At 49.6% G+C, this 27,386-nt stretch overlaps 1 protein-coding gene across 1 annotated transcript in view; it reads right to left on the bottom strand.

Annotated features, from left to right (window-relative positions):
• Window positions 1-7,746: 7,746 nt before the first annotated feature.
• LOC130553021 (uncharacterized) overlaps window positions 7,747-27,386 on the bottom strand; it is a 38,927-nt gene continuing 19,287 nt past the window's right edge. Inside the window, exons 5-8 of the mRNA XM_057331759.1 lie at window positions 15,167-15,445; window positions 14,971-15,050; window positions 8,314-8,537; window positions 7,747-7,928 (exon numbers count right to left, since the gene is read on the bottom strand). Of these exons, the coding sequence (XP_057187742.1) occupies window positions 7,747-7,928; window positions 8,314-8,537; window positions 14,971-15,050; window positions 15,167-15,445 (765 nt within the window). The remainder of the gene's footprint in view (window positions 7,929-8,313; window positions 8,538-14,970; window positions 15,051-15,166; window positions 15,446-27,386) is intronic.

Raw genomic sequence — 27,386 nt, 5'->3', positions numbered from 1 at the left:
TTGAAAACGGTCGGATAAATAAGATTTAAACCATTTCAAAGCTATTCCTTTAATGCTGACGTAATTTCCGAATCTACGTAGGAGTGTGCTGTGGTCAATGGTATCGAATGCAGCACTAAGGTCTAGCAGCACCAATAACGAGATACAGTCAACTAGTTCCATCGCCCTTTCTTCCCTCGATGGTGGGGCAGCTAGAGGATACGTCGATGTCCCCCAGGGGCTCGACCTAGACTCCCGTCCAAAGCATATAGGTTTTTCGACATCTTAGGTGTCGAGAGCTTACTCTGCTGCGGGCCAAGCTGTCCCCTCTCTCCACGCTATGGCCATCCTGCAGGTCCATCAGACCAAGGCGTCGAGAGAGCTCCACGAGGGTAAGACCGACCCAGCACTTATGCAGGAACTCCGCGCCGTCACCGTCCTCGCTCTACGGGCGACCAATGTGACCATGCGTGCCCTGGTTCGGGCGACGTCCATACTTGTGGTCTAGGAGAGACACCTCTGGCTGAACCTTGCACAGATGAGTAATGCCGAGAAAGTCCACTTTCTCAACGCCATCTCGCAAGAGGGGGCTGTTTGGTGATACTGTCGAGCCGCAGTTCTCGACACTAAAGAAGCAGACAGAGGATATCAAGCATATCCTCCCCCGCCGCGATTCGGCCGCCCCCTGGCCGTCGAGACCCCGTGCACAGTCTGCTTCCCAGCAGCCCTGGTCCTCTTCGACGCCTCCTGGTTTTGGTGCCCCCCACTCAGGCGGCCCCCCGGAAGAAGACATCGAAGAGGAGACCACCACCCCGTCAGCAGCCGCGGCGGAAGCCGAAGCGGCCCTCATGGGAAGACCACAGGAAGATCTAGTATACCTTCGGGCCCGACCCCAGCCATTCCATTGCTGGTTGGTCATTCTGGGACGGTTCCTGCCCCGTCCCAACAGCCCACTTCTAAGAGTTTTCTCTCTCTGGGTGTTTTTCACAGCCGCTCTCACCCTCTACACGATGGTGTTCGGCAACTCGACGTTGCGTCACGACGAGACCCAATGTCAAGGATAATCAGCAGCCTAAGCACTCTCAATCGATGGTGCGTTGTGCTACATCATCGTCTGAGTATTATCAGAGCCGCTCTCACCCTCTACACGATGGTGTTCGGCAACTCAACGTTGAGGCGAGACCCAATGTCGAGGATAATCATCAGCCTAAGCACTCTCAATCGATGGTGCGTTGTGCTACATCATCGCCAGGCAGGTAAAACAGCAGAGCCGATCTCCTCTCCGGGGGCCCCCCCACGGTGAGGGATCCACACTGCCGGCCATCAAACCACCCCCCGGGAGGTCGATGAAGCAGAACGTACCTCTAGCCTCCCTGTATTGGTCCCTGGGAGCCTGACAAGGCTTCCCAAACCATCACGGTGACTACGGGATACGATCCGTCTCGGCTACGCGGTCCAACACCCCAGACGCCCGCCCAAGTTTTGGGGCATCCTCTCAAACCTCAGTCAGAGGCAAGGATGCTCCCGTGCTTCGGGCCGAGGTCGCCACCCCTCTGGAGAGGAAGCGATCGTACTCGACCCTCTAGCCGAGATGTTCATCGTCCCCAAAAAGGGGGTTGCTAGATCTGCGTACCTTGAACAGGCACCTACTCAAGCTGCCGTTCAGGATGCTCACGCAGAAGCGCGTCCTGGCATCTATCAGATGTCAAGATTGGTTCATGTCAATCGACCTGAAGGACGCTTACTTTCATTTCTCGATTCTCCCTCGTCATCGCCCGTTCCTACGGTTCACTTTCGAGGGTCGGGCATATTAGTACAGAGTCCTCCCTTTCGGTCTGTCCCTGTCCCCACGAGTCCTGGGCACATGGCATCCTCGGTGGCGGTGATACCCCTCGGGTTGATGCACATGAGACTGCTGCAACACTTGCTACAGAGTCGAGTTCCCTGGAGAGCGTGGCACACCGGCAGCAGGCGGATGGTGATTACGCCTCTCTGCCGACACACCCTAACTCCTTGGTCTTCATTGACCTTTCTATGGACGAGTGTCCCTCTCGAGCAGGTCAGGAGGCACGTCGTTGTGACGACAGACACCTCCCTGCAGGGTTGGGGTGCCGTGTGCAACGGGCATGCAGTGTCGGGGCGATGGACGGGCCCCCGCCTGCGCGGGCATATCAACTGTCTAGAGTTGTTGGATGTGCTACCTGCACTGAACGGGCTACAACCTCTCGTGCAGGACAAGCATGTGCTGGTCCGGTCGGACAGCACAACTGCCGTAGCGTATATCAACCGCCAAGTTGGCGTTCGCTCACGGCAGCTAACACGACTCACCCGACGCCTCCTCCTGTGGAGTCCGCAGGTGATCAGGTCAGCGACCGCAGGCCACCTGAACCAGACAGCTGATGCGCTCTCTCGTCAGTTGACGCCTCGCAGAGAGTGGCGACTCCATCCCGGCGCAGTCCAGCTCATTTGGGTACTGTTCGGGCAGGCTCAGGTAGACCTGTTCGCCTCCCTGGACACCACCCATTGCCCGCTAGGGTACTCCCCGTCCGAGGCCCCCCTCGGCACGGATGCTCTAGCGCACAGCTGGCCGTGGGACAAGCGGAAGTACGCCTTCCCCCGACGAGGAGATCCTGAGTGGCCTACCCCCTGCGGCGGTTAAGACCATCACTCAGGCTAGGGCCCTGGCCACTAGGCGGCTATACGCCTATAAGTGGTGCCTCTTCTCATGCTGGTGCTCTTCTCGAAGAGAAGACCCGCGAAGTTGCTCGATCGGGAACATGCTGTCCTTCCAGAGACTCGAGAGTAATCTCTCCCCTTCCACACTTAACGTGTATGTAGCCGCCATTGACGCTCATAACGACCCAGTTGCTGGTAAATCTCTAGGACAGTACAACCTGATCATTTGGTTCCTAAGGGGTGCGAGAAGGCTACTGCCTCACCCGCGCTCCATACCCTCTTGCGACCTTGATGCGGTCCGGGCGGAGCTCAAGATACCCCGCTTCGAGCCCCTCAGAGATGCCGCACTTTCTCACCTCACGATGAAGACTGCTCTCCTGATGGCGCTCAAGAGGGTATGGGACCTGCAAGCATTCTCTGTGTCCACAGATTGCCTAGAACTCAGGCCCGATGATTCTCATGCTATCCTGAGAACCCCCGGTCCGGCTACGTGCCCAAAGTTCCCACCACTCCCCCTAGACACCAGGTGGTGAACTTACAGGCGCTCCCCACTGGGCATTGCTCCTCTACTTGGACCGCACACAGAGCCTCAGGAGCTCTAAGCAGCTCTTTGTCTGTTTTGGAGATCAGCAGAAGGGGATTGTCTCAAACAGAGATTGGCGCACTGGATCATGGACGCCATCACTATGGTGTACTGGTCCTAAGATTGCCCGTGCCCACTGGCAGTGAGAGCTCACTCCACTCGGAGTATAGCCTCCTCGTGGGCACTGGCTCAAGGCGCCTCTCTGGCAGACATCTGCAGAGCTGCGGGTTGGGCTATGCCCAACACCTTCGCAAGGTTCTACAGCTTTCGCGTAAAACCGGTATCAGCTCGAGTCTTGCAGGGTATCAGGTAAGACCAGCGGCCGGTAGGGCGTACGCCTGCGAAAGCACCTCCCCCCTCCTAGGTGGGTCAGCGTGCTATTTTTTGTGCCCCTTCTTCCCCCACTGGGTGAAGAACAGGCATTCCATCCATCACTAAGCAAGCACCTCCTGCGGGTGGGCTGGGTAGAGCAGCCCTGCCCCTTAGGCCGGGTACCAACTGAGTTATCCACAACATAGCTCTAACCGGACCTAGTGCTACCGGACGTTGTAACCCCCCAGCAGGGCGGTTCCGTCTGATGTATCCTCATGATTGGTTCCCACCATGGTAACCCATGACCTTCCCTAGGTGGACCTCCACCTCGCGGTAAACTACTTCAGTCCGCACATTTTTCCCATGAGTTCTCCCCTAAACGGCGAGACTGTGTTGGTATCTCCACTAAAGCTCTTCCCTACGGTAGGAAGTGGTCTCTGTAGCGCATCCCCCATTTGAGGAAGTATCGCTTACCCAGTGGCCTTACGGTACTGGGTGGCTTCTTGCTGTTAGAGAAACAAGGCCGCCGCCTGTGAGGGCCGAAGGCAGTGGCCTTTCCACGTTCAAAAGAAGCTCTTGGACCCCCTACCTATCCACTGGTAGGTTACAATTTTGCAGTAGCGCTCACGGCTGACACGCCCAGGCCAGTCACCGTCGCTTCGCTAGCGATTGTGACAGGGGACAGCGTCGTGGCATTTTCCATGGGAACCCCATCTGTCGGCTCGACAGAAAGGGAACATCTTGGTCACGGATGTAACCTCAGTTCCCTGATGGAGGGAACGAGACGTTGTGTCCTTCTTGCCACAACACATGCTGCCCCCTGCAGCAGTCGTGAGAGGTCTCAGGCTCCTAAGAACAAAGGTGAATGAATGAAGCACGCCGTCTCCCTTTTATAGTCCGGCATGCAAATTTCATTCGCCAATTTCATAGGCCTTTTCTAAACTAGTCGGAAGTTGATAAAAGAGCGAACCCCATCTGTCGGCTCGACACAACGTCTCGTTCCCTCCATCAAGAAACTGGGGTTACATCCGTAACCAAGACATTAGTACTGTTTGAATCACTGTGTATTTATTTCAACCGACAAATGTTAATACAGCCAGGATATATAAATGTATAAAGTCCTGTGTAACGTTAACCGTGGTCCAGCAACTAGACGTGCGAGGTTCAGCTCAATAACGTTAATATAACGTCACTCCGCCTTCTGCCACCATGTTGAAATCGAAAGCGACACGGATGTGGGAAGAAACCCGGGAGTACAGATAGACTTTGGACTACCAACCTGGCATTATTAAAACTATTTATGAACTTATATGTGGAAAACATGAGCTGAGGATGTATGTTAAATCACACGAGATGTTTTACTTGACCACTTCAGACGTAACATCACATATTTGTAACAGTTTAAGCTACAAGCGGGTTTCACTCGCACACACAGCTACTCTAACAGTGTTTTTAAACGCATTATTTCTTTATTCATGTCACAGACACGAATAGCAACACTATACCCGCTTGTTTCTAACACTCGTGTGTGTATATACTGTATACGGGGTAATCGGCACTCCGTTTCCAGCTGCGCTGCCCGAGGGCTGCTGCCGCTTCTGTCTCATACTGGGCGGGGCTGTCCCGGTACAGCAGAGCAGCTAGAAATGGAGCGCTGTTTACACCGTATGTATGAGTATTTACACATAGAAACAAGCTAGTATATGGTTACTAATATGGTGTCTGTAAGCACACTATTTAGGGCGAAATTTGCCAGTAGTAAGCATGTGTTTGCTGTAGCTCCTGACTTCAATTTGAGATATGGGCAGTCAACATAGCTTTTAACATTTGGGCATTTCATCTCAATTAGCCCAATCTGACATGGCTCTGAAGGGTCAAAGATTAACCCATCTTGAGACGCACCCAGCCAAGGAGCATCTGGATGAATGACAAATCCACAGGGGTAGTGGTTCGCCCTTTTCATCTGGCAGTATTCCCAGATAGCATCTGCCTCTAATTCGAGCCCCCTCTTCATAGCCGCCGTCTGACTGGTTTCTTGCAGAATCCGGTTAGCCAGACTTCCCAGCTGGCATTTCAACGTTGAGTCACTGTTGAATCAACGTCATGGGTCAACGTTGAATGACCGTTGGATTTTGTTTTGATTTTGAAAATTGAAACAACGTTGAAATCCTGACGTTGTTTAAACGTCTCAGGTTTCAACATGGGTGAATTTAGGTATAAACCATTAACGTTTAATTAACGTTGAATAAAGTGTAGATTTTGAAAATTGAATCAACGTTAATATCGCAACATTGTTTTAACGTCTTCCTTTAAACCTTAAATCAACTACAGATATACATTATTTTCTAGGTCGCAACTGAATCAACATATACGAATACTATAACCACTCTGAACGCTATTATTACAACTTGTGCGCAAAAATATTGTAAACTGGAATACTGAGTGAATTACTGAAAAGCATGTAGTATATTATCAATGCAATTGTTAGCATTCAACTTGTTGAGCATAATTACAATATAAAATGACCTCAAAGGGTAATCTGAATATGAATGAGAAAAACTTTATGGCATGATTCTTCTCTGTTCCTGTTCTCTGTTTCAAAATGGCAGGAAAGACATTGGATTTTCCAAGAATACATGAAAACCCTTTTTTAAGATGCCAAAATGGAATAGAAAAACAAATATTTTTTTTTAGAACATTTTATTCTGTATAAAGAAAAACTTAAACAACTGTTGCAATAACTTATTAAACATTTTTTATTGCTTTCTTACGGCCACCACCACCCATCCTTTCTGGTGCATATTTCAAATATCTGGATATAACTCCTTGAATATTTGATTGGGTTGTGTTGTGAGTGCTGATGACAGCATCTAAAGGAAAAAAAATCAGAAGTTAAGTCATCGTCATAAATGTTGTACATTTGAGCCCACAAATGAATCCTGTGTAATTATTGCCAATTATTTTCCAAGCCTTTATTATTCATTTTATTAGTCATAATTTAAAAACCATAACATTTCCTGATTAATGCCAGATCAACAGTAGGGCAGTGTGTACAGCACTCTGCTCCTATTGTCCATGCCAAACTTTGTTTCCTTTCATATTTGCATTGAATCTTACATGGTGATGAAACGCAAGTTACTTTAATTAGGTGAATGCAGTACCAGAGTGGATTAGGTTTAAAAAAACTAATTTTGAGGTGTATTTTGTCATTTATTATTGAATTACAGGTCTACTGTATAAAATCAATTTAACTATGTATCAGAATTAGCTTTTTATCAACATGGATGAACGCTTCATCGTGATGCACAAAAATGAATTAAAACACTGTTATAAACAGGTTACATGTTTATAAAGTTACTTAACTGATGAAAAATTACAATATGAGAGTACTTTGTGAAATTTCATGCCATTTTAACATGCACATTCTAAATTATAAGAAAAATTTAAATATACTTTTTGCAAATTTACCACAGATGATCTGGCAAAGCACAGAATTACAAAACGCCAGCTTCCCACTTTAAACTCATCTGAGCCATCAGGGCATTTGACAGAGTTCTGAAAAACACAAACATATTTAAGTCTAATATGTCAGAATCAGAATCACAAGTTTATGTTTTGGTTAAAACAAACGTAGCCCAAGCACAACTTTTAAGGGATTAAGAATATTTCCGCTTGGGACACTAGCCCTTTATAAAGGGGGTTGGACATCAGACGCGCAAAGCCGCATCACGTCATGCAGCATTTATTTAGGTACACTTTCTACAAAAGTGCCAAGTAAAGTGTAAGTCATGTTCTCAGTCTACTGAAGAGGTGAGGAAAGAGAGAAGAATCTACGCCTCCAAGTCTTCTCAAATGTGCTTTCTGAAAGAGTAAAACACACAAACACAAATGCATTAGTGAGAACCCATCTGTGCTTACAGAAATTACCTTTTTTTTTCAAGATTGTACTTAACCAGTTGGGGCTCTAGCATTGTAAAATTTGTTTCATTGTAGACGCAAGATTTTAAAGTGATAGATCTAAAAGATTTTCAACGGTTCAATATTATATTGAGAATTGTGGCATCCTCAGTCAGCAGTAATGCAGGCAGAGAGTGGATTTTAAGTCATAAAAACTATCTACATAAAACATATAATACTAAGTGGTTTAATTTGCTTCAGCTGAATGTACCTACACAACAGATGATAATGAAGATAAATCATTTAAAGCTTACCAAGGCTGCTGTCTCTTTATCATCTGACAGACGACTCTCCAATTCTTCATAGTCCTTTTTGGTGATGGCTGGCTTGACCTTAAAAGTTGTTCCATCAGGGGATGTCGTAACAATTTTTACCAGATCTCTAATTTCTATGAGCATCTGAAGCACTTTCTTCTGGAATTCTAGAATAAAGGTGAGCAGAGGTGTTATTCGGCATCTCAAAAGTGTTAACACAGGTCTAGCCTGTATAACGATATCAATAAAACCCCAAAATGAAAATCTTTATTCCTTCACCTTGTCTTTCCAAACTTAACTGGTAACCAAACTACACTGGACACCACTTACTTTCATTGTATGGACATAAAGCCACAGAGACATTTGTCAAAATATCTACTTATGTGTTACAAAGAAACATAGCCAAATAGGTTTTAAATGGCAATAAGATGATCATTTTTAAAATTCACCTTTTAAATAACTTAAATTACCACAACAGATTAATAGATTACTGTGTAAAAATGCCTTAAAACTAACTTAATTTTACAAGTAAAATTGAGAGTGACAACTTACTTTCCTCTGACAGAGGAAAGTTTGATGTCTTCAATTTAGGGGTTGAAACTTTGGAGCGTGCATTCTCTGATCTTTCCCTGGTGTCACTGTTTTGGTATGGCATGCACCGTCTTTTCCCCCAACTTGACAGATCTGTACTCAAGGACCTCTTCCTGTTGAATTGAGATGGTGGGTGACTAATCTGCCTCAGACCTCTCTCTAAACCTCTCGTACTCTGGCCGTCACTGATGGGAGGAAATCAATATATCAATTTTTTTTTAATAAGGTTGGGCTATTAGGTTAACTTGGGTTCCCTTTCTGTCGGTCTCTCGACGTTGTGTCGAACTGACAGAATGGGGTTTGTCTTGAGAACCTATCATCTTCTGAGTATTTAGAAAAGGCCAATGAAAATTGGCGAATGAAATTTGCATGCCGGGCTTCCTCCCCGGATGTCCGTGTATAAGAGGGAAGCCGGCGTGATCATTCATTCACCTTTTGTTCTTCAGAGCCTACGCATCTGATGAGCTTCTCTACGATCTTGGTGATCATTCTTTCTGCTGGAATCTACGACGTGGACAGCGGACGGTCCCTTCCTGCAGTGACTCTCTCCTGGGCGTCTCGGCAGTTCCGGAGGTGTTCGAGCAAATTTCCTTTTCTAAAAGAGCAAATTTCTCCAGCGTGGCTTGTCCCGCTGTTCTCATGGGTGCAACACACTCATCGAGGAGGGGGACGGACACAATGCCTGCTTCCAGTAAGCTGGGGCAGACGTTGTGGATACGTCCTGCCCGCACTGCGGGCGGTGACGATTCAGACGTTGCGTCACAGGTGGCTGTGTTCCCACGGGACTCAGCCACCCCCTCGTTTGCTCCCCGTTCCGTGGCGGCAGGACTACAGCCCTGCCGTCCGCTACGGCAAGCAGCGAGGGTGATATGAGGATTACTGTGAGCGATAATCCGCCAGCCAAGGGCTCACGGACCGTTCACACCTCGTATCGCTCGTCTGACCGTTCCCCAGGAGACGGTCCGCCGTCTTATTCCTCAATCACGTATTCGGACACGATGCGTGATGATGAGATGTCTCTTGCAGCATCGGGGGTTGACGTACTGCCATCCGACTCCGACGATTCCTCGGGCTCCCTCCCTCGGGGGGTCGAGCCCAGGAAGAAGCGGACGTCGAAATGTCAGCCATGCTTTCCCGGGCCGCCGTGAGTGTTGGGTTGCAGTGCCCGCACTGCCTCTCCCGGCGTTCGCGGCTGGCTACATGGCGCCTCGGGTTTGAGCGCGGCTCCAAGCCGCGCCCGCCCCCAGTGCCGTGTTTACCGGAAGTGCATGAGGAACTTTGCAAGACCTGGAACGCCCCTTCCGGCACGTTTCACGTCAAACAAAGTTCTGTCACCCTCTCTTCCCTCGAGGTTGAGACAGCTGGAGGATGCGTCGGTGTCCCCAGGTGGAGTTGCCGCCGCGGTGCACTCGTGCCCGTAGGTGGCGGCCACCGGGGGGGGCTCGACCTAGACTCCCGTCCAAAGCATGTGGTGTCTCGGCATCTCTGGTGTCGAGAGCTTACATTGCGGCGGACCAAGCTGCCTCCTCTCTCCACGCTATGGCTCCTGCCAGGCCAGGGCGTTGAGAGAGCTCCACGAGGGTAAGACCGACCCAGCGCTTATGCAGGAACTCCGCGCCATCACCGACCTCGCTCTACGGGCGACCAAGGTGACCACGGGGGCCCTGGGTCGGACGATGTCCACACTTGTGGTCCATGAGGAACTCCTCTGGCCGATACTTGCGCAGATGAGTAACGCTGAGAAGGTCCGCTTTCTCGACGTACCCGTCTCGCAAGGGGGGGCTGGTTGGTGTTACTGTCGAGCCGCAGCGGCCCCGCTCACCCCCCGCCCGTCGGGGGGGGCGCGAGACCCGCACGCGGCCTCCCCGGAGGGTTCTCGACAGTAAGAAGCAGTCCTCCGTGCCGCAACTCGGCCGCCTCGGCCGTCGAGTCCCGTGCACTGTCTGCTTCCCAGCAGCCCTGGTCCTCTTCGACGCCCTCCAGCTCTGGCGCCCCCCACTCAGGCGGCCCCCCTGGAGGAGACAGCGAAGAGGAGACCATCGCCCCATCAGCAGCCGCGGCGAAGCGGCCCTCATGGGAAGACCTCAGGGGGATCGAGGCTACCATTGGGCCCGACCCCAGCCACATCGCTGGGAAGTCGGATAGGGACGGATCCTGCCCCGTCTCTCCATCTGCTGGCCCCCTCCGGGGGGCTAGCGCCCACTTACTCTCAAAAAAGGAGAGTTTCCTCTCTCTCTGGGTTACCACAGCCGCTCTCACCCTCTGCACGACGGTGAACGGCAAACTCGACGTTGCGTCATGGCGAAGCGCAATGTCGAGTATAAACACCAGCCCTCAGCACTCTCAGTCAGACAGTGCGTTGAGCTGCGCAGTCGCCAGGCAGGAAAAATAGCAGAGCCGATCTCCTCCCCGGGGGACCTCCCCCGGCAAGGAATCCGTACTGCTAGCCATCAAACCACCCCCCGGGGGGACGATGAAAAAGATCGTACCTTAGCCCCCGTCTCATTCTGGGAGCCTGTCCGGCTTCCCAGGCTGTCAGACTGGCTAGGGAAGACGATCCGTCTCGGCTACGCGATCCAGTCGCCGCACGCCCGCCAAGTTCAGCATCCGATATACCTCAATCAGAGGCTAGGATGTTCCCGTACTTTGGGCCGAGGTCGCCACCATTCTGGTGAAGGGAGTGATCGAGCCCGTCTCACAAGCCGAGATGTTCAACGGGTTTTACAGCCTGTACTTCATTGTCCCCAAGAAAGGCAGGGGGTTGCGCCCTATCTTGGGTCTGTGTGTTCTGAACAGGCACCTACACTATAGCTGCCTTTCAGGTTGATCACGCAGAAGCGCATCCAGACGTCCGTCAGGTGTCAGGACCGGTTCATGGCAGTCGACCTAAAGGACACGTACTTCATGTCTCGATCCTCCCTCGACATCGGGCGTTCCGACGGTTCGTGTTCGAGGGACGGGCATATCAGTACAGGGTCCTCCCCTTCGGTCTGTCCCTGTAGGGAAGGAGGTGTGCGGGTACTAACTATCTCGACGACTGGCTCAGTTTTGGCACACTCTCGAGATCTGTTGTGTACAACTGGTGCTCCGGCACCTAGATTGGTGGGGCTACAGGTCAAATGAGAAAAGAGCAAGCTCTCCCCGGTGCAGAGCATCCTCTTTCTCGGTATGGAACTCGATTCTGTCCTCACGAGCGGCCCCGCTCACCCCCCGGGGGGGGCGCGAGACCCGCGACGAGGAAGCCCGCACCCTCGCGGCCTCCCAGCGGCAGCGCGACTGACTAGCGCGCCCGATCAGTGTTGAACTGCCTGAAGCTCAGACAGTCAGCGTCCCCCTGTAACAAGAGGCTCCTGGGATACATGGCATCCTCGGCGAGGGTGGTCCCCCTCGGGTCGATGCACATACGACCGCTCCAACACTGGCTGCAGAGTCAAGTTCCTTGGAGAGCGTGGCACACCGACAGCAGGCGTATGGTCACACGCTTTTCTGCTGACACACCCTAACCCCCTGGTCTCCATGACCTTCTTGCGGACAGGGGTCCCCTTTGGGATGCCTCCCTGCAAGGTTGGAGTGCCGTGTGCAACGGGCAAGCAGTGTCGGGCGGTGGACGGGCCACCGCCTGCGTTGGCATTTCAACTGCCAAGAGTTGTTGGTGGTGCTACTTGCATTGAGCAGGCTACTACCTCTCGTGCAGGGAAGCACGTGCTGGTCCGGTCGGACAGCACAGCTGCTGTGGCGTATATCTTTCACTCACAGCAGCTAACATGACTCGCCCGACGCCTCCTCCTCTGGAGTCAGCAGGTGATCAGCTCCCTGCGAGCCACACACATCCCAGGCGTCCTGAACCAGACAGCCGATGCGCTCTCTCGTCAGTCGACGCCTCGCGGAGAGTGGCGACTCCCTCCCCGCGCAGCTGGCTCATTTGGGGCATTTCGGCTAGGCACAGGTGGTCCTGTTGCCTCCCCGGACTCCACCCATTGTCCGTTTGGTACTCCCTGTCCGAGGTACCCTCGGCACGGATGCCCTTGCGCACAGCTGGCCGCGGGACAAGTGGAAGTACGCTTCCCCCCAGTGAGCCTCATTGCACAGGTCCTGTGCAGGGCCAGGGAAGAGGAGCATGAAGTGGTCTAGTTACGCCCCTTTGGCCTAACCAGGACTTGGTTCTCGGAGCTGAGGCTCTGACAACAACTCCCCCCTGGCCACTCCCCCTGGCGAACGGCTTCCCCAGGGGAAGGGGCACGTTACGGCATCCCAGGCAAAACCTGGTCTCCATGTCTGGACGGGACGAGGAGACCCTGAGTGACCCACCCCCGGTCCGGTTGGGACGTCACTCAGGCTAGGGCTTCGGCCACTGGGCAGCTTTACGCCCATAGGTGGCGCCTCTTCTCGTCCTGGTGCTCTTCTCGGTGAGAAGACCCGTGGAGTTGCTCGGTCGGGTACGAGCTGTCCCGTCCTCAGGGGAGATGGGGGAGTAACCTCTCCCTCTCCACACTGGGAATGTATGTAGCCGCTACGGCCGCTCATCATGACCCAAGTGCTGGGTAGCCTCTGGGACAGCACGGCCTGGTCATTAGGTTCCTAAGGGGCGCGAGAGGGTGACCACCTTACCCGCGCTCCGTACCCTCTTGCGACCTAGGTGGCGGGCCTCAAGAGGCCCCGCCCCCTTCGAGCCTCTCGGGGTTGCCGCTCTTTCTCAGTCTTGATAAAGACGGCTTTCCGCATGGCGCTCACCTCCAAGAGGGTAGGGGATCTACAAGCACCCTCCGTGTCCACAGATTGCCTAGAACTCGGGGCCGGGATTCTCACGTTATCTTGAGACCCCGCCCCGGCTACGTGCCCAAGGTTCCCACCACTCTCCCGAGAGACCAGGTGGTGAACCTGCAGGCGCTCCCCACCGGGGAGGAAGACCCAACCTATCCGTGTTGTGTCCAGTACGCGCACGGCGCCTCTACTTGGACCGCACGCAGAGCCCAGAAGCTCTGAGCAGCTCTTTGTCTGTTTCGGAGGTCAGCAGGAGGGCTGTCTCCAAACAGAGGCTGGCGCACTGGATCGTGGATGCCCTCGTTAGGGCATACCGATCTCTTTTCGCCCCTGCCCGTTGGGGGTGAGGCACACCCCTCGTGGGCACTGGCTCAGGGCGCCTCTCTGCCAGACATCTGCAGAGCTGCGGGTTGGGCTATGCCTAACAACTCCGTGAGGTTCTAATACCTACGCGCGGAACCGGTGTCAGCCCGCATCCTGGCAAGGTGTGGGACCGGCAGCCGGTAGGGCATACGCCTGCGGAAGCCCTTCCCCCTCCGGGGGGAGCAGTGGCGATCCCGCCTCACTTCTTTCCCCTCGGGTAAAGAACAGGCATTCCATCCATCACTAAGCACCCTTCCAGGGGACAGGCTGGGCAGAGCAGCCCTGCCCCCTTAGGCCGGGGAACAGTTGAGTTATCTCCCACATAGCTCTAACCGGACCTAGTGCTCCAGACGTGGTAACCCCCCCTCCGTGGGCTGTTCCGTCTGATGTATCCTCATGAATGGTTCCCACCTTGGCAACCCATGACCTCCCCAGGTGGACTCCCACCTTGCGGTTAACTCCTGCAGTCCGCACATTCCTCCCATGAGTTCTCCCCTGATGGTGAGACCATGTGGTGTCTCCACTAATTCCTCCCTACGGTAGGTAGTGGCCTCTGCAGCGTTTTTTCCCCCCAGGGGGGAATAATGCTTACCCAGTGGCCCGTACGGTGCCGGGCGGCTTCTCGCCATTTAGAGAATCAGGCCTCCGCCCGTGACGGCCGGCGTTAGGGGGCTTCCCAACTTTTTGTGGAAAGCTCTGGGTCCCCCTTCCTCTCCACTGGAAGGTCATAATTTCGCGTTAGCGTGTTCGTCTGACTCGCCCAGGCCAGTCAACGTCGCTCCGCAGAGATTGTGACGCGGCTCAGTGCTGTGGCGTTTTCCATAGGAACCCCATTCTGTCGGTTCGACACAACGTCGAGAGACCGACAGAAAGGGAACGTCTTGGTTACGGATGTAACCTCGGTTCCCTGATGGAGGGAACGAGACGTTGTGTCCCTCATGCCACAACACTGGCCGCCCACCCCAGCGGTCGGGGGAGGATGCTTAGGCTCCTCAGACCAACAGGTGAATGAATGAGCACGCCGGCTTCCCTCTTATACCCGGACATCCGGGGAGGAGCCCGGCATGCAAATTTCATTCGCCAATTTTCATTGGCCTTTTCTAAATACTCAGAAGGTGATAGGTTCTAAAGACAAACCCCATTCTGTCGGTTCGACACAACGTCTCGTTCCCTCCATCAGGGAACCGAGGTTACATTCGTAACCAAGACGTTATTCAGAGATGCAACCTCATGATATGAAAAAGGCAAGTTATTTATAGCAGGTGTTACTGAGGAATGTTTCTAATTAACTTTTAAATTGAACTTTTAAAATTAAATGTATTTTAACGATTAAAATGTGGAAATTGTTCCAAACAATATTGTCAAATTAGCTTCAAAAAGGGTAAATTTAAGTAAAAGATATAAAGTAGTTTGCATCGCTGTCAATTTACTTGGTTTTACAACTTAGACAGAGTTTATCAACCTATATTAATAAAATGTTTCTAACAGGCTTACCTTTTACTGCCATTTTTCTTCATGTTTTTATCACGAGACTGAGAATCTGAGTCTGAACTCCACTGTCTACCTGATAGGGACTTAGAGGGACTCCAACTGCTGTGTGATAGGGACTCAGAGGAAAAACTCTTTCGGCTACGTAAGTGAGATTCAGTGGTACGACTCCTCTGGCTGCATGAGGGAGATTCAGTGGTACGACTCCTCTGGCTGCGTGAGGGAGATTCAGTGGTACGACTCCTCTGGCTGCGTGAGGGAAATTCAGTGGTACGACTCCTCTGGCTGCGTGAGGGAGATTCAGTGGTACGACTCCTCCGGCTGCGTGAGGGAGATTCAGTGGTACGACTCCTCCGGCTGCGTGAGGGAGATTCAGTGGGACGACTCCTCCGGCTGCGTGAGGGAGATTCAGTGGGACGACTCTGATGTAAAAAGGATCCAGAGGGACGGCTTTGAGGAATGTCAACTGTTCTTTCATGTTCTGCCAATACAAATGATAATAGAATTAAGTGCAGCAGAACTTGTTTATCTTTATTTTAACCTTCTTATGTAAATTAATATAAATTGAAATGGGTATGTTTGTATTAAATAAAACTTAATTTTAACAAAGTTAAAATCAAAGAAATTAAAAAGTCAAGCCCTAAGATAACTTCTTATAGCAGCAAAAGCACAAATAACTTTATGGCAAAAACAATAGGATTAGCTCAACCAATTGTAGCTCTCACGGTGCTTTGACATCTTATGTTGAACAGTCTGCGTAGCGCCACACAAATCACATCCATGAAGCATTGGTGTTAAAACAAAGCCATCTTCATATGGAAGACACACCACTTTCTTCCTCAGGTTTTTCTGTTCAATAAGCTTTCATTTCCCATTTCTTCTTTTGTCCCTTAAAAGTGCTATGTTGATAAGTTTAGAGTCACATGGATTTTCAAAGAAATTCTCCAAACTGTCAAGGCGATATACATCACACACACATACTTTATCTTCTCTCTTTTCTTTCACAAAGGCATAGCCATCTCCAAGAAAAAAACAGGAGTCCTTTTGTTTGGTGGACACAAATGTGTGGTGTGGTTTTGGTGTGTCAAAAAATTTGGCATTGTCCATTTCAGCTATCCTCTTACAGAGTTGTGAAATTGGGCTTTTTGCATTTCTGACACTTTTCTTCAATTTGTGAAGATAATTTTCAAAGGGAAATGCACAGATCTCGTTTAGAGAAGCACCAAAATTCCTGACATCATCTGCTAGATGGATAATAGAGTGGACATTGTACGAAGGGAAGATTGGACTGTAGGGCTTAGTAGATGTTTTATAAAAGTACCTGAGTAATTCTTCGGCATATGCAGTATATGCCTCTCTCGTGCTGTCATCTGAGTTCAGCAATATGGACATGGCAACAGTCAGTGTCAAGAAGTGATTGTAGAAGTTTTTAGGCAGCACAGAGCGGAGAGCAACTGGCCCAGTGTACAGTAAAAACTGTCGAAACTCAGTTGCTTTCCACCTGTCCATAACAGCAAGTGTACATGGTTGTCTGGCAAACTCCCTTGGCAACTTTCCACTGAGAGACACAAGTATTGAGGAAATTTCAGCAATTTGTCTCTGAGACAGTTTACACTCTCTTGGACCTTGTTTAAGGAAGGTCAGTAAACGCCTTACTACCCCAAGGCACACTAGATGCATGTAGTCCAACACAAATGGTACAATGCATTGCAAGCCTGCATCTACCAGGGGTGAGCGTTTAGTTTGGTGAGATGTGTAGGACTGTTTTCTGAATTCCTCTTCTGTTCTTGGGGTAATCTTCTCTTGTGATTCGAAATTATATACCACCCTGTGGTTCACATATTTTCCCTCAATAGTGCATCTTTCGCAACTATAGTATGCATTGTGTCCTTTAATGCATTTCAGAAAAGCTCTTGCTGGAGCATCGCAAATAAAAGCATGGAATTTCACATTTAAGGTGTTTGCATTGAAAGTAATTCCTTCTTGTTGAAGCCTTTTGAGGTCTTCAAGAAAGTCTGCCATGAAATCATCCATGGGAATGGGTTTTTCAGTACCGCAAAATATGGCAACAATAAATGGCTGAAAATGTTTGATGCTGCAGAGAATCGGCCAGATCTGGACATTTGACGATTTAAACAAAGGTAGTCCATCAACGTTGAAATTAAGTGGAATGTCACTTTCTCTGGAGAACTCATTTGGATACTGTGAACATATTTTCAAAATTCCAGATTCCAGTCCAAAATACAAATATTGACCACCACATAACTTGCGTACCGCTACTTGTCGAGGTGTTCCTAAAAGTGTTCTTGCATCTTTAGGCAGCCGATGGTGATGTTTCCTCAACATAGAGAGAAGTTCATCCACAGATGTACGTGTTGCATTATTTTTAATAGCCCATTTAGCCAAATCGCTGCTCAAATCACTTGGCACAGAATATAGCACCTCCTCCGATGAATAAGAACTTTCACTGGAGCTTTCATGCTGCTGGTCATCCAGGTCACATGCAATACCATCATCTGTAGTACCCCCTGCATCATCTAAATTTCTCAGAAAGCTGTTGCAGGTTGCAGACAGCCTGGCCCCAGGTGTAAGAGGCTGATCCTCCTCAGAGTCACTGCTTGACAACAGCATTGCATGCAGCTCAGTATTTTGCCTCCTCCATTTCTTAAGGTATGCCATCTATTAAAAGAAGTGAGTGTATGAAGTAATAGTACTGTCAGGACTAGCCCCCTCCATCCTGTAAATCATAGTCAATTCACTCCTTGCTCAGTTGAATAAAAAGGGGTGATGAAATGAGGATTCAAATTTATCTTGAGCTTTAGACATAACAAGACTTTGTAATATATCCTGCAAATATCCTCCTGATCAATAATCAAACTCCAAAAACAGTCAGTTCCAGTATTGCAGGATCACCGACACAGGGAAATGAATTTTCTTATTATTCTAGACCACTTCAATTAGATTTTAATAAAAGTAAACTATGTTCCTGGATGTGGACATTTGGACAGGCCAGAGGGATCTCGATGTCAGTAAGAAATTGGTTGTTTATATTTAATGAAAGTCATGTCAATGTAGACATAAGTCGGTTCAACACAATGTCTCATTCCCTCCATCAGGGAACCGAGGTTACAAACGTAACCGAGACGTTCCCTGATGGAGGGAATGAGACGTTGTGTCGAGCCGACAGATGGGGTTCGTCCTTGAGAACAAATCACTTCCGACTTCTTAGAAAAGGCCAATGAAAATTGGCGAATAAAATATCCGATATCCGGGATATAAAAGGGTATAAAAGGGAGACGGCGTGCCTCATTCATTCACCTTAGTTCTGAGGAGCCTGAGACCTCTCACGACTGCTGCAGTGGGCAGCACGTGTTGTGGCAAGAAGGACACAACGTCTCGTTCCCTCCATCAGGGAACTGAGGTTACAGCCGTAATCAAGACGTTCCCTTTCTGTCGGCCTCTCGACGTTGTGTCAAGCCGACAGATGGGGTTCCTATGGAAAACGCCACAACACTGTGTCCTGTCACAATATCTAGCAAAGCGACGGTTACTGGCCTGGGCGTGTCAGCCGTGAGTGCTACCGCGAAATTGTAACCTACCAGTGGGTAGGTAGTGGGTCCCAGAGCTTTACTTGAAAGGTGGGAAGGCCCCTGCCTTCGGCCTCACAGGCGGCGGCCTTGTTTCTCTAACAGCGAGAAGCCGCCTGGTACCGTAAGGCCACTGGGTAAGCGCTACTTCCTCAAGCGGGGGATGCGCTACAGAGACCACTTCCTACCGGAGGGAGGAGTTTAGTGGAGATACCAACATGGTCTCACCGATGGGGAAGAACTCATGGGAAAAATGTGCGGATTGAAGAAGTTAACCGCGAGGTGGAGGTCCACCTAGGGAAGGTCATGCGTTACCAAGGTGGGAACCAATCATGACGATAAATCAGACGGAACCGCCCTGCTGGGGGGTTACCATGTCCGGTAGCACTAGGTCCGGTTAGAGCTATGTTGTGGATAACTCAGTTGGTACCCGACCTAAGGGGCAGGGCTGCTCTGCCCAGCCCGCCCGCAGGAGGTGCTTGCTTAGTGATGGATGGAGTGCCTGTTCTTCACCCAGTGGGGGAAGAAGGGAGGCTAGTTAGTACGCTGACCCCCTTAGGAGAAAGGGGAAAGGTACTGTCATAGGCGTAAACCCTACCGGCCGCCAGTTTCGACTCGAGCCGATACCAGTTTTACGCGGAGGCTGTAGGACCTCGCAAAGGTGATGGGTGCAGCCCAACCCGCAGCTCTGCAGATGTCTGCCAGAGAGGCGCCTCGAACCAGTGCCCACGAGGAGGCTGTACTCTGTGTGGAGGGAGCTCTCACCCAGTGGGCGTAGGCGATCTTAGAACAGGTACGCCATAGTGATGGCGTCCATGATCCAGTGCGCCAATCTCTGTTTGAGACAGCCCTCCCTGCTGATCTCCAAAACAGACAAAGAGCTGCTCAGAGCTCCTGTGGCTCTGCGTGCGGTCCAAGCAGAGGCGCAATGCGAGTACTGGACACAACACGGATGGGGTTGAGTCTTCACTCCCGGTGGGGAGCCCCTGTCAGTTCACCACCTAGTGTAGGGGGAGTGGTGGGAACTTTGGGCACATAGCCGGGCCGGGGTCTCAGGATAGCGTGAGAATCACCGGGCCCGAGTTCTAGGCAATCTGTGGACACGGAGAGTGCATGTAGGTCCGCTACCCTCTTGAGCGCCATCCGGAGAGCCGTCTTCATCGTGAGGTGAGAAAGAGCGGCATCTCCGAGGGGCCCCAGGACATCAAGGTCGCAAGAGGGTATGGAGCGCGGGTGAGGCGGTAGCCTTCCCGTGCCCCTTAGGAACCAAATGATCAGGTTGTGCTGTCCTAGAGATGACCAGCAACTAAGTCGTGATGAGCGGCAATAGCGGCTCCATACACGTTCAGTGTGGAAGGGGAGAGATTACTCTCGAGTCTCTGGATGGAAAGCACGTACCCGATCAAGCAACTCCGCGGGTCTTCTCTTCGAGAAGAGCACCAGGATGAGAAGAGGCACCACTTATAGGCGTATAGTCGCCTAGTGGCCAGGGCCCTAGCCTGAGTAGTGGTCTTAACCGCCGCAGGGGGTAGGCCACTCAGGATCTCCTCGTTCCGTCCAGGGGCCAGACATAACGTGCCCTTCCCCTGGGAAACAGGTCCTTCATCAGGGGAATCGGCCAGGGGGAGCTGTCGTCAAGAGCATTAGCTCCGAGAACCAAGTCCGGTTGGGCCAGTATGGCGCAACTAGTACACTTGATGCTCCTCTTCCCTGACCTTGCACAGGGTCTGTGCAATGAGGCTCACTGGGGGGAAGGCGTACTTCCGCTTGTCCCACGGCCAGCTGTGCGCTAGAGCATCCGTGCCGAGGGGGGCCTTGGGCGGGGAGTACCTTAGCGGGCAATGGGTGGTGTCCAGGAAGGCGAAGGGGTCTACCTGAGCCCGCCCGAACTGTACCCAATGAGCTGGACTGCGCGGGGGTGGAGTCGCCACTCTCCGCGAGGCGTCAACTGACGAGAGAGCGCATCGGCTGTCTGGTTCAGGTCGCCTGGGATATGTGTGGCTCACAGGGATCTGCTCACTTGCGGACTCCACAGGAGGAGGCGTCGGGCGAGTCGTGTTAGCTGCCGTGAGCAAACGCCACCCTGGCGGTTTATATACACTACGGCAGTTGTGCTGTCCGACCCGACCAGCATGTGCTTGTCCTGCACGAGAGATTGTAGCCCCTTCAGTGCGGGTAGCACATCCAACAACTTTAGGCAGTTGATATGCCTGCACAGGCGGGGGCCCGTCCATCACCCCGACACTGCGTGCCCGTTGCACACGGCACCCAAACCCTGCAGGGAGGCGTCTGTCGTCACCATGATGCGTCTTGACCTGCCCGAGAGGGACCCTCGTCCGTAAAAAGGTCATTGAAGACCAAGGGGTTAGGGTGCGTCTGCAGAGAGGCGTAATCACCATCCGCCTGCTGCCGGTGTGCCACGCTCTCCAGGGAACTCGACTCTGGAGCCAGTGTTGGAGCGGTCTCATGTGCATCAACCCGAGGGGTATCACCACCGTCGAGGATGCCATGCGCCCAGGAGCCTCTTGTGCCCGCTGACTGCTTGAATTATTCCAGGCAGTTCAACACTGACTGAGCGCAGTCGCGCTGTAATGGAGACAGAGTTGAGTTCCATACCAGAAAGAGGTTGCTCTGCACCGGGGAGAGCTTGCTCTCTTCTCGGTTGACCTGTGGTCCCAATCGATCTAGGTGCCGAAGCACTAGGTCCCTGTGTGTGTACATAACAGGTCTTGCGAGTGTGTCAAATGAGACAGTCGTCGAGATAGTTTAGTACCCGCACACCACTCTCCCTGAGGGGAGTGAGGGCAGCTTCCACGATCTTCGTGAAGATTAGTGGGGACAGGGACAGACCGAAAGGGAGGACTCTGTACTAATATGCCTGACCCTCGAAAGCAAACCGTAGGAACGGGCGATGACAAGGGAGAATTGAGACATGAGAGTTAGCGTCCTTCAGGTCGATTGCCATGAATCCATCTTGACATCTGATAGATGCCAGGACGCGCTTCTGTGTGAGCATCCTGAACGGCAGCTTGAGTAGGTGCCTGTTCAAGGTACGAGACAGGGAGGCTAGGGGTATGTTCTGCTTCATCGACCTCCCGGGGGTGGTTCGATGGCTGGCAGTGCGGATCCCTCGCCGTGGGGGGGTTCCCGGAGAGGAGATCGGCTCTGCAGTTTTACCTGCCTGGCGATGATGTAGCACAACGCACCGTCGAATGAGAGTGCTTAGGCTGATGATTATCCTCGACATTGGGTCTTGCCGCAACGTTGAGTTGCCGAACACCGTCATGTAGAGGGTGAGAGCGGCCGTGATAATACCCAGATGATGATGTGGCACAACTCACCGTCGATTGAGAGTGCTTAGGCTGCTGATTATCCTCGACATTGGGTCTCGCCGTGACACAACGTCGAGTTGCCGAACACCGTTGTGTAGAGGGTGAGAGCTGCTGTGATAAACGCCCAGAGAGAGAGAAAACTCTTAGAAGTGGGCTGTTGGGACGGGGCAGGAACCGTCCCGGATCGACCAACCAGCAATGGAATGGCTGGGGTCGGGCCCGAAGGTATTCTCGATCTCCGTGGGGTCTTCCCATGAGGGCCGCTTTGGCTTCCGCCGCTGCTGCTGATGGGGTGGTGGTCTCCTCTTCGATGTCTCGAAGAGGACCAGGGCTGCTGGGAAGCAGACGGTGCACGGGATCTCGGCGGCTAAAGGGCGGTCGAGTCACGGCTGGGGAGGATATACTTGATATCCTCTTTCTGCTCCTTTACTGTCAAGAACTGCAGCTCGACAGTATCACCAAACAGCCCCCCTTGCGAGATGGGTGCATCGAGAAAGCAGACTTTCTCTGCGTTCATCTGTGCAAGGTTCAGCCAGAGGTGTCTCTCCTGGACCACAAGTGTGGACATCGCCCGACCCAGGGACCGTGCGATTACCTTGGTCGCCCGTAGAGCGAAGTCGGTGACGGCGCGGAGTTCCTGCATAAGCGCTGGGTTGGTCTTACCCTCGTGGAGCTCTCTCTGCGCATTGGCCTGATGGACCTGCAGGATGGCCATAGCGTGGAGAGAGGGGACAGCTTGGCCCGCAGCAGCGTAAGCTCTCGACACCTCAGATGCTGTAAAGCCTACGTGCTTTGGACGGGAGTCTAGGTCGAGCCCCTGGGGGACATCGACGTATCCTCTAGCTGCCCCACCCACGCCGTCTCCCTTTTATACCCGGATATCCGGGGGCGGAGTCCGGCATGCAAATTTCATTCGCCAATTTTCATTGGCCTTTTCTAAGAAGTCGGAAGCGATTGGTTCTTAGGGACGAACCCCATCTGTCGGCTCGACACAACGTCGAGAGACCGACAGAAAGGGAACTGCAGACAACGCAGTATATCCCTTCACAATTTTCACTGATTTGCGTTTTTGTAGTCGACACTGAGAAGATAAAGGCATTGTTTTCAAATAATTTGACCTTTATACCTGTAGAAAAAGTCTCAATCACATACAAACATACAAAAAGGTTTCGGTTTCTGGTTCAAAACGGTCTCGTGTAAACAGCCCCGACAGGTCTTGGCCTTTTATCTCTCTCTCCTGATCATTTGAGTGGGAGCAGCTGTCCCCAGTTAGTTAGCTGCGCTAGAATGTGAGACCTGTGCAGCAAGGACCTGCACAGACATTTTGAGGGGCATGGGCTCAAGTGGAAAAAAGGGCACTTCTCATATTTGTTTTAATTTTTTCCAAACAAAATGTTAAATATATTAAAATAACTTTTTTTTTTAATCCCTCACACTCACCCAATTGTTTCATTTTCCAATAATGGTCTTCTGTAGAATTCACAAATTTTATCACAAGAACAGACAACAGCATGAAATTAAGCCACATTGTGTATGTTTTCTATGCTAAAGTTGCAAGTATATATTTAGGATAAATGACTGCACAAAGGAAAATGACATATTTTCACTAATAATTTGTTTTTTTTGCACACGCCAATAAACTGTTGGTGTCCCAATAACACCAAAATAATTCAAACAATGACCTTCACGTTAAACTGAAAAAGGCAGTTGGTGCTAATTTGTTATTTTACAGGAAAAAAACCTGCAAAAATAATTAAAACACACGGCAAAAATGATTGACAAAATACAAAAATACAGCTGCTTAACTAATTATTATTATTATTATTAATATTATTACCTATAATTACACTTACTGTACCGTGCACACACATACACTAATGGTGACAAGAACTTTGTTTCACATTTGAGCGAGGGCAGTTTAGATCTATCAGCACACACAGCATATAAAATGGATAGTTATCAGATGAGGAGTCTGACATCAAACTTATCAAGTTATTGTTTAAGGCAGGACACTTAATGTACTGTTCAAGTTTGAGATTTTGGTCTATTTTGCTTTCATGTCTTCTTTTGCTCTAATGGAAAGGACATTTCCAAAATACACATGAAGTTGTTTGTTTTAAGCCTTCTATATCCTGTCTGTTTGCTTCTGTAGATTTCTTCTAAATTAACCCAAAACAAGCGGCATATATATCTGCATATGTAAACATAACATTTCAAAGGAAAAGACTCTTGATGTAAGTCATATTAACTAATAACTGGTGGTATGCTTTAGTTATTTTATTTATCCTGTTCATCTGAATTGCCTGACAAATGTATGCAGGTTAGCAAATTTTAATAAATGCCTGGTTTACATATCAATGAGGCGATTCTGATGACGATATTAATTTGACTGTGTTCAGCTGTCGTTTCTCCATCAAGTTAGCATGTATGCCAATGATATACTGCCTTAGCGAAACTTTAGCTTACTCATTAGCTCATAAGTGATGGATGTTAGCAAAACAATATTTGCAGTTTGTGTTTTGGATAATTAGGTGTGAATTCGAAAGCACATGTAGCTAGTCTGTTCATCACCACTCAACTCCACACAAGACAAACGCTACTGGAAAGGAGGGAGGGCTTCATTTCTGCGGCTCTCTGCCTGATGTGCCAAACGTGCTACACACACAGCTGAGCTGCGTGTGCGCGCTATGTGCGGCTGCGCGCTTGCGTGGTGACACGGATGGGAGAAAGGCATCGGAACTCTCAACATTTCCTGACCTGACATTTTCTAATTGTTTGACAAGGAAAGCCGTGCGCAAACAGAAACACATCCTCGTGCACATTCATATATCCATTTATAAAAAAATCCCAGAAAAAGGGCACTTTCTCAAGAGGAAGAAAATGGGCCTGGGCTCAATCCCCCAAAGCAACCCCCTCTGCACGTGCCTGCTGTGCAGTAAACATCACTTCCTAACCTGAAGGGGTGCTCTAGCAACAGATTATAGATTATTTCTCTCGTTAGAGTGTTTGACTCCCATGCCGGACTGATCGCTGGTTCGAAACCCGCTCGGAATAAGTGGTGATAAGGCCGGCTACAAATCCAAGAGGCAGTGCACTCAAGTCACTTTTTCACCTTTAACTTTGTAAACATTGACCTTAAGCTATTCAAGATATTAATATACCCAAACTCCAAGACAGAGATATATACAAACATTTCACTTAAAGTGGTAAAATGCAACACATTATTTTACTAGTTTATAAGAAAAGTTATCTTTATTCTCTTTACGTTCACACTGTGCGTGAAAGAGGACTCCAATAACATTTTTTGGTCCACTTTAGTAGTAATGTGGACTCATGGCTCTTTGTGTTCATATTGTTGCTTTTTCGTGTGCAGTGTTTCATAGCTGACAATACAGTATTGCCTCAAAAATTTAATATTTGTTTGTGATGTTATTATATAATTTTATTATATTATTATACATTATTATATGTACAAAGTATTATATATTTTTATTTTTAAATACAAAATTGCTACAAATGCTGTTGAATGAGTTTAAGTGTTAATCGTTTGTCTTTTGGCCAAAATAAATTCTGTTGCAGCACTGCATTGCACCATATATTTCAAATCCACCTTTAAAAATAGCATTTCTTTTAAATTATTTTCTTTAAAACATTGCATATGGATGCACATCTGAAAACAAATAAAGATGGACATGACATGGATGGACATGAAATACTTTACATTTTCAAGTTACAAATACCAAAAAGATGCATTCAAATAACCCTAACTTTTTTTAGAGTGTGTAGTTTAGTGTAGTTTAGTCAAGGCGTCTTGGATGCTGAAGATCTTTTGTTTTCTCTCTTTGTTTTGGGGTTAGGCAGTTTAGAGGGTTTTAACACAAGTTAGTTTTGTTTTGATTTGTTTTTTGCTTTAGCACCGCTCGCGTCCCTTCTATCCTCCCCTCATTTCCCAGTGTTTTTCGTTCTGTATTTAGTAATTGTAAATAGTGTATTTTATTTGCTATTTTTCACCTTGTTCACATTCACGGTAATTAATCACTTGTTTTTGCACTGCACCTTGGTCTCGTTTGTGCCTGACACATTAAAAATAAATATTTTAATAAAAAGTGTTATTTTCCCTTACCCCTAACATAGTCTGGAACGTAACAGATGCCAAATACTAAAGGTGTATGCGCTCTTACAACCGTATAGTCTAATAAAAAGTTGAAACTGGCAATGCACGCAGCGCCTTTTACACAGTGTGGAAGCGGATAAAATGACAATAAACGAGTTTACTTTAACCGAAAAATTTGTAGACATCTGTCAGATGAAGCGGCCATAACGAACAGCCGATTTTGTACAGAAGCACCTGATGAAACAACTACATTATAATTAGTAAAATCAAGCGGGCCCTGACCGATGTGTGTTAACACAGGGGCAGACTTACCATTAGGCAAAGGTAGGCAATCGCCTGGGGCCCCGAGCTACCAGGGGCCCCCAAAAGGAAGGGGTGGACTTAACCAATAAGCCATGTCAGAAGCCACGTAGCCCCAAGTAATCATCAAAATAGTCGAGATATCCCTGTTAACATTTTATGTTATTACATCTGTACGAAGGCACTCCCCCCATTATAGATTAGAGTGGACCATTCCATTAGCACCTTACATGCGCGAGACAAGTTCGACACCAGCTAGAGAAAGTGAACGCAGCGCGGAATTAGTAGAACTGCCCACAGCGAGAGTGTCATTGTGTGGTACATTAGCTGCAAAACGAAGTAAAAGTCGCAGGGAAATAAAACAACAAAGAACACAGCTACACCAGCGGAGAGGAAATAAGACGATTTACAAAAGATTGTTGCCAAAGTCTCTGCTTTTCCCCCACACAAACTCCACCGCTGCTCCTACAGCAGTAGCGTATCTCTCTCCCGCCAGACACAGCACTCTCCCGGCCACGAGCAATGATAATGTGCCGGTGAGTATTTCTCCATGAACACCGACAACACAGTTATAATGACTGATGACCAAAACATCTGTCAAACAAAGAGCGGTAGCGGTAGTTCTATCTTGGTAGAAGAGGGCCAGTTCAAAGGTAGAAAGGTTGTTTGACTCCTGTGCAGACCGATGGGCACATAAAGACATAATATAATAACATCAGTGCAGTGCTAACGATTCGTACTGTACGCACTAGTGCAGAAATTTGGTCACATTTAAATGCATGAAAGGACGGAGAGAGGGCACACTTTGTATATAATCTCAGATCAGGGTTTTTCCTGCATAAAGAAATTGGAGGTGGCCGCCTCAATCAAATTTCGTGCCGCCTTAGACTCTCGTCAAAAATATGTTGAGTGTCTTCACAAAAAACACTGCGTGCATTATTAAACAGATTGTCATTTGTAACTGCAGTTACGAAACAATGGAGGCGCTGTTTCGTTACCAGCAGTGAGACGCTGAAAAGTTCAGTAAAAGAGCTATATTAGGAGCTGTATTAGCTGTGTTTCACGGCTGTTCAGGAGTTTTACGTTCAA

Source organism: Triplophysa rosa, linkage group LG4, assembly GCF_024868665.1.
Source record: "Triplophysa rosa linkage group LG4, Trosa_1v2, whole genome shotgun sequence".
NCBI classification, from domain to species: domain Eukaryota; kingdom Metazoa; phylum Chordata; class Actinopteri; order Cypriniformes; family Nemacheilidae; genus Triplophysa; species Triplophysa rosa.
This window is presented reverse-complemented; position numbering and strand designations above follow the sequence as displayed.